Here is a 13,329-nt window from a genome sequence, read left to right on the forward strand (position 1 = left end):
CCCCACTTTATGTTTAAAAAACACAAAGACCCCAAAATTGGAATTTCATTGGATATATTTGTCTAATTTATCACTAAAAACAATCTAGGTACCTAGACTGTTTATTATGGAGATATTTTATGCATTGAAACAAAATAAACATTGATTTAACTGTTTTTAGTAATAAAATTGGACAAATATATCTAATAAAAATTTAATTTTGGGTCTTTGTATTTTTTAAATATAAAGTGGGGGTGTCGGTGCTTTAAGCCTCCATTTTGGGGTGTTGGTGCAATTTGCCCAAAAAAAAAGGAATAAACAATTGTAGATGCAGGTTTTATAAATGGGTTTTCTTCTAGTCATTGGGCAAAGTTTGTCAGACACCCATGCGACCACCCCAGGGTTGGAAGCCAACCGTGGAAACGATCCTCTATGGCCTGATGGGATTCCGAGCAGAACCCATCAAAACTGTTAATCAGATTAACAATTTCAATTCTTGGTTTAGTTTTCACCTTTTCTCAGATGGCACTATTAACTATAATGCAATTCTCACTCTCTTTTGAAATTATTAACCATAGGTAATAATAGGCTCTGTTGCCCCAATTTTCTCTAGCGTATGTAAATAAAATAGACTCTTTGATTAGGCCTTAACCACTGGACAATCTAGAACAAGCTCTCTAAATTTAGTGTAACAATTGATTAAATAATTAAAAAAAAAAAGATTAAATGAAGCAAAAAATTCACAAATTCGGTTTGTTTTGCTTAAGTTGCATTGTCCTTAGTGATAACTTCTAACTCCACATGCCAATCAAAATTAACAATGATTACATATTAAATCTCGATTCTAGCAATAGACTTATATATGAATGATTTAACAGACCTAAACTAGTAGAAATATACACAACTCAAAATCATTTAATTCAAAATAACATAATCAAATTCACAATATAGTAAGAATAACATTAATGTACTAAATAATGTATATGGTTTTAACATCCACTCAAACTAGAAAAAGAACAAGCCTAGCGTTGCATGATGAAAGAGCACATCTAGACATAAAAGAAGGAGGTTTTTGGTGAATTTTCTTGTGTTTCTTCTTTGTTCTCTTCGTCAATCTTCTTTTATAGCTTGAGGTTGATCTCTCCATTTCTAGAAATTAAGATCCTAAAAGTATCCAATAATCTTTCTAACTAAGAAATGAAAGATGTGAAGATGTTAAATGATAAATTTTCTACCAAAAATACTTAAAATTATATGAAGATGTTAAACAAACAATTCTCTTTACTTTCAATTCTCGAAAAAATATATGGCAACTTCCAAAAATTACTTTTTACATGGTATCACAAATCACAATCTTGTCAATCACGAGCCTATAGAGCAAATCCTGTTCAAATAAGGTTGTTCTTCTTGTCATTAAAATCAGTAAAAATAATTCACATTTTAAAATGCATGGCATCTTCTATCACTTGTATTAACCTATACTGCTATACATCACCAAATATCAATTAATTAAAGGTTATTAATGCGTTATAATGATGCTTGGATCCACTCCATTTAAAAAGAGGGACGGAGAAGAAGAAAAAAAAAAAAAAAAAAAAGGGAAAAAGGGAAAGTCAGGTGGATCTGTAAATGTTAACTTTTTTTTTCTCTTTTCTTTCACAAGTGGTATCTAAAGCTAACTTTAATTTTTCCTTTATATCAAATCAATTTAAACTAAGTCTTTTTTTCTTTTTTTGGTAATAATTGAAACTAAGTCAAGTCAACAACGAAATTTCCTTTATTTTGATTACTGATTTTTTTAATGTACTTCTCCAAAGACATGACAAATACAAGGCATCTTCAACTGAAACTATAATTGATATAAATTTTGAGTATTTAGATTGAAGATATGATCAAAGTTTCAGTTGAAAATATCTTTATTTGTCATGGGTCTTTTTTCAACATGTACCCTTTTGAAGAACTTGCTAAACTCATGGCATCCCTTATGAAAATTATATCTTTCATTTAACAAAATTAATGATGTAAGGATGACCAAAATGTAATATATGATTTTTTTAAAGACACGTCTAGAGAGAGAGAAGAATCTCTTAGTAAAATATAAAAATAAGCAAAAGACTAACAAAAATCATATGGATATTAGAGTCAAAGTCAATAATAAAGTTCTTTGTATATCTATTATCTTTTCCAATTGTATAATCCACTACGCAACATGTGGTAATAGAATCTGAATCCTTTATCTCTATGATTATGTTTTTCTTTTTCCTTTCCATCATACATTTATGAGAGGTTTTACTTTTAAAAACTAGTAGGGTGGACAAGAGGTAAAGCCCTCTCTTAAATACGTGGTAAAAGGGTTTAGAGAAATGAAGTCTTCTATCCGTGAAGATAGAAAATCCCAAGTCGTAATCAGTTAAAGTCTCTTTAATGAAAGACTACTAGTATGGATTTAGATACTCCAACACCTGAATCTTCAATGTTTATCATTAGTCTTATTTTATAAAAATATATCATTATTTCTGAAAAAGTAAATTTGATTTGATAAATGGAAAAATAAGATAGATAATGACTTCCCAAAACTTATGACAAATGTATACAAAAATCTCATTATTTTTGAAAAAGTAAACTTGATTTGATATATGAAAAATAAGATAGATACTAACTTCAAAAATCTATGACCAACGTGTACAAAGTGATAATTGTATCCTGTGAAAGAAGGATTTATAAGCAAAAGGTATCATGGTTTTAAATCCAACATCAATTGATTGCATAGCAGAAAGAAATTTTCTACTCTCAAACATAATTTAATTTTTTTTAAGATTAATAATAATTTTCTAAAATGATAAAGATATCATTGATGTAATTTCATTATCTTTTTATTTTCTACGATAGTTATTTGTTATCAAGATGTGAGGGGAGCACAGATTCAGTGGTGAATGAATGTGAGAGGAGAACAATCTTCTATTTGAGAAGATAGAAAATCCTGACACTTGAATATTTAAGAGAAATTTTACATTCATTCGATATTGTCAGTATTCAAAGGTAGGCTTCCTTCTTAAATGTGAGATGAAAAGATGTAAAGTAAGCATTATGATAGACCGATATTGTCAAATAAAATGGTATTGTACCTATGAAATCTTCTTCTACTCAAAAAGAAAAAAGAAGTGTGAAACCTTCTCCATTAATTTACTTTTTTGTTTTCAAAAAAAATGATAATATGACATGCGTTGAAGATCAATTATCTATTTTGGTAGGCATTGAAAATCTAGAAGCATGCTGAAATTTATAATATTCGATTATAATTCCTCTTATAACCTAAAATTATCGAAAAGATTTTTTTTTAATATTAAAAAAATATTTTATTTAATATGATTTGGCAAATAATCATAACATTGACTCATCAGATTGCCATGTCGTCATCCACATGACACAAAGTGGGGCCATCTTTCGATATAAAATAAGTAGGATGCCACGTCACCATCTACGTGGCTCAACCAAGTGGGTGATCCGCGGCTGATACTTTGGAAATCTGGTAAGCAAGAATTAAATGTTCCTTTTCTCGTGTGAATCGACAAATCGTCGAACAAAGATCAGAGCCGAAACCTGAAACAGCTGAGGACCAGACGGGGACCGTGAAGGTGCAAAAATGGCGGTTGGCAAAGAGGAAGTGGAGATACTGAAACCCCATACGGACAAGAGGGAATATAGGCGAATCGTCCTTCCTAATCGTCTCGAAGTTCTCCTTATCAGTGATCCAGAAACCGATAAGGTATGTTTATCAATTTGTAGGTTTCCCACTCTGGTTTGCCCAATTCGATTCTCTTTTGTTTTTGTTTTTTCAGTTCAGTTTCGGCTAGTTTATGAAGTAAAATCTTTTTTGTTTACTGGGTTTTGGAGTTTACGGACTCATACGGCTTCATTTGGTATTGCTATTTCAGGCTGCTGCTTCCATGAGTGTTAGAGTTGGTTCATTTAGCGATCCTGAAGGTCTAGAAGGCCTTGCACATTTTCTTGGTAAGTTGTGGAAATGCATAGACATAGTCACTTTGTGTAAAGATTTTGATTGTGATGGATATACAAATTTGGGCTTCTTTAAGACAAAAAAACATTGTATGGTATTATTACATATGGTCTGTCTGTATATAAAACATGATATGATGACTGCAAATTGTCTGACGATGTCATTGGTATTTCTTTGATTGTATTTAGGATTATAGAAGATGGTGTTTTCTTGTATTTTCCGAGCATTATTAGTATTGAGAGACAGCCTCTTTGGAAAAAAAATCCTGGGTTAAGGCTGCCTAAGAAAACTGACCCTGGACTCTGCTTGTGTGGAAGCCTTTGGTATCGGGTTCACCCTTGATTAGCATTGAGAAAATTGAAGATACTCCTTTTGTAGTGGAATGCACCACCTATTGATGCGATTGCTTCAAATTTACCTTTTCATGTGAGATGTGAAAATGAGGATGAATATTGCCGGTGTCATCATGTAATGACTTTCACATGAATTTGAAAGGAAACTTGTGTTTTCCATGACTGACAATAAAATTCAGCTTGTTCAACGGGGTGACAGAAAGTGTTGATAATCCCTATATATAATTTTGGTGGTGATTGTATATATACAGAAGGGAGAGTGCTGAGGATCTTTCATATGAGGAAGCAGTGAGAGGTTGACCAGAGACAGTGTCTGACAGGGGAGGCTGCTTCAATAACCATTGGCCTGTTTGTATATTCTTTGTGGAGCATAGTTATTATGTTTGGATGGGATAACTAAGCATATTTTCTCTTTAAAAGAATCAAGAGTTGTGTGGTCGCATGGCCTAGAGTGTTTATTTTGGTTCCCCACTTTTCAGGGTTGTTGTTTGTGGGTTGGCATTGTTGGCAGAGATGAAAGGTGGGTTTAGAATAGTTTCAACAGCTTGTTGCATTTGTTGGAGCTTAAAAGTGTTCTCTGCAGTGGGTTGCTCAATCCATGGTTCGATAGCTGTTAGGCCCGATGATAGCGGTTGGACTATTATTTTTGTTCCAAGCATCATAGTAATCTAGTGATCCATAAGATGGAGCAAAGTCTTATTATAATGCCTTATTTCTTTATACAGGAAATTTTTAGTCTGCCCCCTGAGTTAACATAGAAATCCATAAGGTGGGGTTTGATTGATAAATTGGATAAATCAAGAGGTGGCATTAATTTTAGTGGGCATTATTTGACCAAATTGTTTTTCACCCAACTTTTTTTGAATAAGCAAATAATTTTCAAATCCGAATCGGGATTGATATGTCCATTTTTATCACTTTTTTACTGAACACGATAAATTAATATATCACATTATTCCAGTTTCCAAATCATTATCCATTTAATGATTCATTGATTCCTAATTTCAAAATGACTAACCATTAAATTCGTATACGGGTTTGTAGAATAACATTTGATTTAAAAAAAAAGAAAAAAAATATTATTATGTACAAAATGTCAAAAAGTGATTGCTTTGGCGTCTAAGCGGCAAGAAGGCACACAAGGTGACAAAACTGTATCAATTAGGCGAAAAAAACGGCTGAAAAATTGCATGTAAACACAGTGGTGGCAAATAAACGCTTTGAAAACCATGCTCTCTTGCCAATACTCAATTCACCGATAAAGCGAAAATTCCATTATTAATCTTTTTGCCGGGCTAGACTTGCCATGGGGCGCTCTCGAGTAACCCCTAGTCTTAGTGGATGAGGGCTTGGGCCTAGGGGATAATTTACCATGGTCTTCATTTTGTGTGGCATATGTATACTGCAATTCCCAATGAATCAGATGGGGTACTTTGTATCTGGCAGTGGAACCACATGTAGCTCTTGAAATTAACCGTCACTTCCATGACCACTAGCATCATCTCCTAGTAGCATCATCTTCAATGTCAGAACCACCACCGTTCTGAGTCTGACACTGACTAGGAGCTTTGGTCTCATCTGGATCCTGTGCCTGACTTAATGGTTGAGCCTGACTTTGTGACTGTACCTCATGATCCCCATTGCCACTGGGACCACCTGAGAAATTGGACGAAATCCCATCTTCTGCAGTTGCTGCAGCTCCACCTGTAGCTTGGAATGGTATAGCTGATGCATCCTGTGCTTGTACCTGACCGTAGCCATGAACTTATCAACATCATACCAGCCTCAGCTTATAACAGGGTGAGGTGATGTAAGCCCAGGTCAGGGGCCAGTCTTCAGGATCCTCTTTTAGAGAACCAGCTGTGAAGACAGTTTAAACCTTGCTGTATTAGGTCAAATCTCACTTTATCTTAATGGACAGCAGCTGTATCAACCTGTGGTTGTAGGTTGAGGGCTGGATAGATGGCTCTAAAGTTATAGGAGGGGTTGGCAAGGGTTAGGGTAGGGTTAGGATTGTAGGTTTTTTTTTTTATAGAATTCAGTTCAAAACCTTGCTGTAATTTAGAATTCAGAACTGACTTCAAGTTTAGGGTTGAAAGAAAAGCTAGGGTTTATGTTTATAGGGTTGTTAGGGTTCAGGGATGATTTAGGGTTGATTGGCTAGGGAATAGGTTTTGGCCAGCAGGGTTAGAGCTTGGAAAATTAGAGAATCAAATCTGATTCTGTGGAATACGAGTTCCAGATTTGATTCCCAAGCTAGGGTTTCCTAATGTGTCTAGGACCCTAGGGAGGGTGGCTAGGGGGAGGCGGAAGGGAATAAGGTTCAGCCAAGGAGGGGTTGGTTTTAGGGTTTGATTGAAAACAGAATTCTGTTTAGTATTTGAATTCAATTCCCAACCTTAGGGTTAGGGTTTCTAGAGGTAGAAGATGAATTGCAGAATTTTCGAAAACTAAACCCCTCTCTCCCCTGATCGATAGAAGAGAAAAAGAAAAAAACGAGGAAAAAGAAAACTAAGGCAAGGAAGAGTGTACCAGTGCCACAGGATCAGGCTTTTATACCATGTAAAAAATAATGAAGAAGGAGATCAAGCCTTGTGTGTTGAAACTCCATATTCAATTCAATGTGGAACCTTGTGTTTTGAAGCTCCCTAGTCAATACAATATAATTTGTAACACGAGCGATACATTACTTGGGGGCAGAATAGTCCAACAAAATAAAAAGAATATACCATTGACTGTTCGCAGCTGCGACTGACATGCATACTTAGGCCTTTTGTATCATTTATGACTTCACATAGATTGATCCTGGGTCTAAATCAGTAGGTATAATTTTCCAAATTTCTCAGCTAGACCTAGGTTTGGCACTGGAAATCTTTCTATTTATAGAATAGCATAGAGATTGATCAGATGTCTGGTTCATTGCTAAACATTCGCTGATGCATATTCATCCTAATAGATGAAATCACATATCCAGGTCAATTCGGTTGGAAATCTTAGTAATTACTTCCCTCCTTCTCATACTTATTTCCTAAATATGTCCTTGATTTCTGTTTGGCAGAGCATATGCTATTTTATGCGAGTGAGAAATATCCTTTGGAGGACAGTTATTCAAAGTATATAACAGAGGTACTTGACTCATGCATAATTTGGTTTTAGAGCTCAAAATTTGAATATGCATTTTTTCAGTGTTTTTTCTTCTTTTTCGTTTTGGGGTATGGTGGTTCATTTCATACAATTAATGGAACTGGCAACTTTTATGATTGTATAATTCATATCTATGAGCCCACAAAATTTTTTTGGTCAATGCATGGGTATTATCATGCCTTTTTGATTTGGTTTAATGTTTGAACTGTGAATTCCTCATGCTTTTTATGAACTGGAGCAACCTTTGGGCCCATGTCCCAAGGAGATTTTTTTTGGGTGTTAAAACATATTTGATATCGTGTCTCTGGTTATTTCTTCAACTGATTTTTACCTGCCCCTATAATGTTAAGGTCTTAGCATAACTTTTTACTTCTTAATGTTAAATTGTCTAATTATTTTTCTGTTCTTGGAGTAATTGTTCCTTAATGGGAACTTTAATGAGTTGCAAGGCAAATGGTTCCTTTGATTCTCAAGGTTTTACAAAATTGCCAGAAGCTTAGGTTTTTTTCCCCTTTGTTGAATAAGTTATTACCAAACCCTAAGAAGGTCAAAGAGGTAAAAGGGGTTTGTGGGGGGTACAAACAAGGGAACCAAAAGGGGAGAGAGACTAAGACCCCAAGTAAGTACCACGGTGGGAGATCTCGGTCTTGAACGAGATTTCGCCACTTAAAAAAACCGAGATCTCGATCGAGATCTCGCCATCTCGGTCGAGATATACAAATTTTCTAGCGTAAACTCGGTGGCCCATCTCAGTGGGTTTTAGGGCCCTGGTTGGGCTGAAACTTGGTATTTAGCCTATTTAAGGCCTTTTGAACACATTGGTGGCCTTACATTTGTGAGAAATAACCCTAAGTATGTCTTCTAAGTCGACCCTATGTGTAAAATTGAAATGCTGTGAAATGCAAGGTTAGACAACATGTAATGTAGAGATATCAAGTAATTCAAGTTATCAACTATCAAGTATCAAATACATTACACATCGAACTGTTAAAGAACTTAAATGTCTTCAAAATTTTACAACCATAAGAAGTTTTAGACTTTTAGTGAGTCATAAGTCGTAATTCATAAGTTCACAATCACAAGAGTACAAGAGTAACAACTAACAAGACTACAAGATAACAAGAGTTTCACTCAACATTCTGCCTCAACTGATTTTGAACGGTGGCCATGTATGACTCCCAAGTCAACTCATCATTGTAGTATGTCACATATCGGTTTATGTATAATTGATATATCTCCATGTCAGAATACTGGAGGAATAACACTTTGGGGTAACTGTCAATTGTGGGTGGGTGAAAGAGCCATTGCTGCTCTTGTTGTTCGTGTTTTTGTTGAATATATGGGTAGGGGTTTTTAAACCAGTCAGTCAACAGCCCACCTTCGCTCCCATATGTGTACTCTCCAGGTGCAGGGTCATGAGGATTGCATCATTTTCATAAGAATCATAAGAAGAATACCTAGTGTAATCTGACCTGGTGCTGTGATCTCCATATAGGTACCCCGATGACTGTCAACTGGCCAAACTTTGTTGTGAACCACTGTGACCATGATCTAGGCTCATGCTTCCCATGTTCAATTCAAGATTCTGCATGCTCGCATCATCATTCATTTGCCTCTGGTTTGGTCTGCTCTTCCTACTCCTAGTATAAGTCTGGGAGATAAGGGAACTATGGCTCGCATGTGTTGGATGACTTCGACCTAGTGGAGGTGACTCCCTTTGTTGACCCTGACTTCAACTAGCAACACCACAGCTTGATTGCCTCCATGACTTGATGGCTGACTTGGCCACTTGGCCCCTCGGTATCATCGGCATCACTCCCATTACTAGACATCACCGCAGTTGTTTCAAGTCGACCAGGTGGCTTCACAAATGGTACACTCAGTCCTGCTGATGCTGCTATAGCAGTCGACCCTCATCAGAAGACATGTGGTCGGCCACAACATCTGGGCCCATGGCAGCAACAATGGTAGGATCCGGCTGCCCTCCTGGCCCATCCAACACTAGGCCACCTCGATCCCTAACCCACTGATATATGACATCATCTTCCTCATCCTTTGCAGGGCTCTTGGAATATATCAGTCAACTCAATTGGTTCCCGATTTTAGTCATCTATGTCATCTTGTATGTGCCCTACTCTCAATCTCATGTTGTAATGCACATACACTAAGTCCTTGAGCCTCTTACTCCCCAATTTCTTCTGTACCTTACTATGGATGAGCGAGAAGGTGATTCAGTTTTTCTCACAATCAGAGTATGAACAAGTCTGTGAGAGTACTTTAATTGCTATGTCCTTGAGATTTGGCGAACTAGTTCCATATAGCACCCACCAGTTAGCTGCATAACCAAATATAAGAATGCATTAGGCAAGTAATACTTATATAACTTATCAGTTGTCCCTTATAGAGTTATGGTAATGGACTATTTACTAGGATCAATTTTTTGCGTAGTTGCAATCGCAGAAGGCTTTCCAAAACTCCCAGAGGCATCCCTGAACTATACACCAATTGTTCAAGTATTGTACTTTTACTACTGTATATGCACTAATGCAAGAAGTTGAAGAAACAATTGAATAAGTTCTCACCTCTCCATTAATTGTCCCTTGCATGACGGGATTTGGCACAAGCTTCTCCACCACGTCTTGCACCCCATTCATCAACCTTACATTAAGCCCCAGATCATTATTGTAATGGTGCTTTTGGTTGAGGTAGTAAGCTTGTATTGTGGAAATAAAAAATTTGGTTGTTTACTTGTTTATAAATTATAAGTTATAAGTTATAACTTATAACAAATTAACGATCCAAATTATAGTATATAACAAAAACTTAAAGACTTAAAAGTGACTCACCAACCAAGTGCAAAGGATGCATCAAGTGCGTCTCCCATCTATCATCGATGATCCTCTTGTAGGATTTGAAGAAGCCAGGGGCAGCAGCTTTAACCAACTCTTTCATTTGCTGGAGGGCAGCATATATGTGGGGCATTGTGGGCTTCTTCTCCGAATCCACCATCCTTAAAACAAACATAATAGGTTCTAAAATGTCCACTGTCCTATTTAGCTGCCTCCAAAAGGAATCATCAGCTATGGTTTGTTGGACTACTACCGCATCAGGATGGCTAGATCCACGCCAATTAAACCACTGCTCACTTGCAAACATGTGCCTTTGACCCACCACTTTCTTCCTGGAAGCTTTTCGAGCTACATAGTTGGTGGCGAATCTAGTCAATTTAGGTCTGACTAGATCACCCTTACAGTGGTTCCTCATCATCTTCAGCACATAACTATGGTTACAAATAAAATTATTGACCCTTCTAGCCTTGTCAACCACAACATTGATTGACTTTCTCTTCCCCAAGTCCTTCAATATGAGGCCAATCGAGTGTGTTGCACATGGTGTCCAAAAGAGGTGGATCTTGTTGCTCTTCTTCTTCATCAACATTTCACCAACTTTCTTGAAGTTAGCACCGTTATCTGTGACAATTTGGACAACATTGCTTGGCCCTACCTCGAAGACCATCTTCCTAAGAAGCTCGTAATGGTAGTCGGCATCTTTAATTTTCTCTAAGGCATCCACTGACTTAAGGAAGGATGTCCATTGTAGCTCAGCATGAAATTAATGATAGACTGTCTAGTAGGACCACTCCATCCATCAGCCATCAGAGTAACACCATATGTTGTCCATCTTTCCTTCAATGAACCAATGTATTCCTCCACCTCCTGCTTCACCTTTGTTAAATATTTATTCATTACTTCCCAAGCTGTTGGGCCTTTAACCTCCACACTGCCCTAGAAACTGCATTGATCATCCCCTGATAGTATGGTGTTTTGGTTACATTGGTTGCAATGTTGTTATAGAGCATGAAGTTGTTGATCGCCAACCTAGCTTCCTCCTCCCTACACTCTTTTCTACCTCCAGCAAACATATATGAAATGCTTCTTTGATAGGTGTCTTGATGCTTGAAAAGGGAGGGGTCTTAGTCAAATGTGGCATCATAATATGTAGTCGTTCTCCTTTCAGTCCTCTCACTTCCATGAAAACTATGTCTAGGTGGCATGGATGCCCCGACCCCGAACCACCTGCTCCTCTTGTCTGTTCATATTGCCTCACATTCTCAAAATGTAAGGATTGTCTGCTACCTTCCTTTGCAACCTTCATTTGTCTCCACTCGGCCTGTGACTTAATACCCATAACCCTCCTCCTCTCCTCATTGTCGTCCGACTCCTCATCAACATCAACAAAGGTCTCCCCAACACTGTATCCTCAAATTCCCTTTGCTTGTGTGCCATCTCCTCCTTTTTTTGTTTCCCTCCCTTGAAAGTTGCTGCAATTGCTTTCTGCACTTTATAAGGAACATTGGGATACTTGGCAATATCTTTGTAGCTTCTAGCCAAATGTTGTTTTAATCTAGTTGAACCACCAGAATTCAAGGTCTTGAGGCAATACTTGCATCGAGATATTTTTTTGTCGGCAGTCAGTGTATCCCATGTTGCCAAGCAATGTCTTGGGTCCCATTGCCACTGCCAGTGTCGCCACTCCCATTAGTTGCCATTTAAGATACAAGTCTACAACACTGAAATACATGCATGGATGTTTCCAAATAATCATTAGAATAATTTTTAGATAAATAAAAACATCTAAAAACAATTTATAGAACAACAAAACACACTTTTTTTCTAAGATAACATATATACAATGCTCAAATAGACATGTTTGTATTTTTAAAATAAACTACAGAATATGAGCATCATTTAAGAAAAAAAAAGATAATTTTTAAATAAAATATTAATTTTATCATTATTTTATGTAAAAGCAATTTATAAAACAACAAAACACACACTTTGTTCTAAGGTAACATATATACAATGCTCAAACAGACATGTTTGTATTTTTAATATAAATTACATAATATGAGCATCATTTAAAAAAAAAAAGATAAAATTTTAAAATAATATATTACTTTTCATAATTATTTTATTTAATTATTCAAATAAAAAAATAAAAAAAATACAGCAAGCGTGATAATCAAAATATGAATACATGGGGTTGTAACCCTCTCAATGTAGTTTAGCATAAGTGATAATCACATTCATATCATAGGTATTTTTTTATATTTTTTAATTTTAATTTTTAGATAATACATTTTTTAAATACGAAAATTCAAAAAATATAGCAGAAAATTAAATTTGTTTCCATGAAAGTGTAGATGAAAGCTGGTAGATCAATATATAATTTTATGCTAGACTCACATCCATTGTAGAGCATTCTATTTGAAAAAAATTCAAATTTGAGGGAAAATCTTACCCTTGTTGAAGATCTAGTTGAAATAGGCTTGAATGATGATAATATGATGTTGTAGATGTGTTAAGGATGTTTAGAAGTTGAATCCCCAAAAAATTCTGGGAAAAAAAAAGGTTTCCGACAAGTTTTGAGAATTGCAATGAGAGAGAGGTGAGATATGCCTCTTTCGAGCAAGATAAGGGGTTTTAAAACCCCCTAATCCAAGTGGTTGGACCAGAGTTGGGAGATCTTGCGAGAACTCGAGGGGAGATCTCCCATCTTTCCCAACTCGTCTCGCTATCTCTAAATAGCGAGATATATCGCGAGATCTCCCACCATGCAAGTAACAACTTCAAATAGAAGGCTTTCCAAATCATGTTCAAAGTTTTGGTGTTTGAGTTCCATCTTTTAAGATTCTGATCTAAATGGTGATTGAGGGAAGCCCCAAACACAAAATGGCGGATGGTATCACTAATAGAATCACCACTAAAGGACCTAAGGATTCACGATCACTCTCTAGAAAAACTTGGATGAATTTAAAGCGAGGCCAAATGGAGG

The 13,329-nt window shown here is 36.2% G+C and overlaps 1 protein-coding gene across 1 annotated transcript in view; it reads left to right on the plus strand.

Moving 5' to 3' along the window:
* The first annotated feature begins 3,520 nt into the window (after positions 1-3,520).
* LOC149001670 (Insulinase (Peptidase family M16) family protein) overlaps positions 3,521-13,329 on the plus strand; it is a 110,576-nt gene continuing 100,767 nt past the window's right edge. The window contains exons 1-3 of the mRNA XM_089136292.1: positions 3,521-3,745; positions 3,915-3,990; positions 7,409-7,476. Coding sequence (XP_088992418.1) covers positions 3,623-3,745; positions 3,915-3,990; positions 7,409-7,476 — 267 coding nt within the window. The 5' untranslated portion in view covers positions 3,521-3,622. The remainder of the gene's footprint in view (positions 3,746-3,914; positions 3,991-7,408; positions 7,477-13,329) is intronic.

Source organism: Hakea prostrata, chromosome 10, assembly GCF_041222555.1.
Source record: "Hakea prostrata isolate BN-2017 chromosome 10, UWA_Hpros_2, whole genome shotgun sequence".
Lineage (NCBI taxonomy): Eukaryota > Viridiplantae > Streptophyta > Magnoliopsida > Proteales > Proteaceae > Hakea > Hakea prostrata.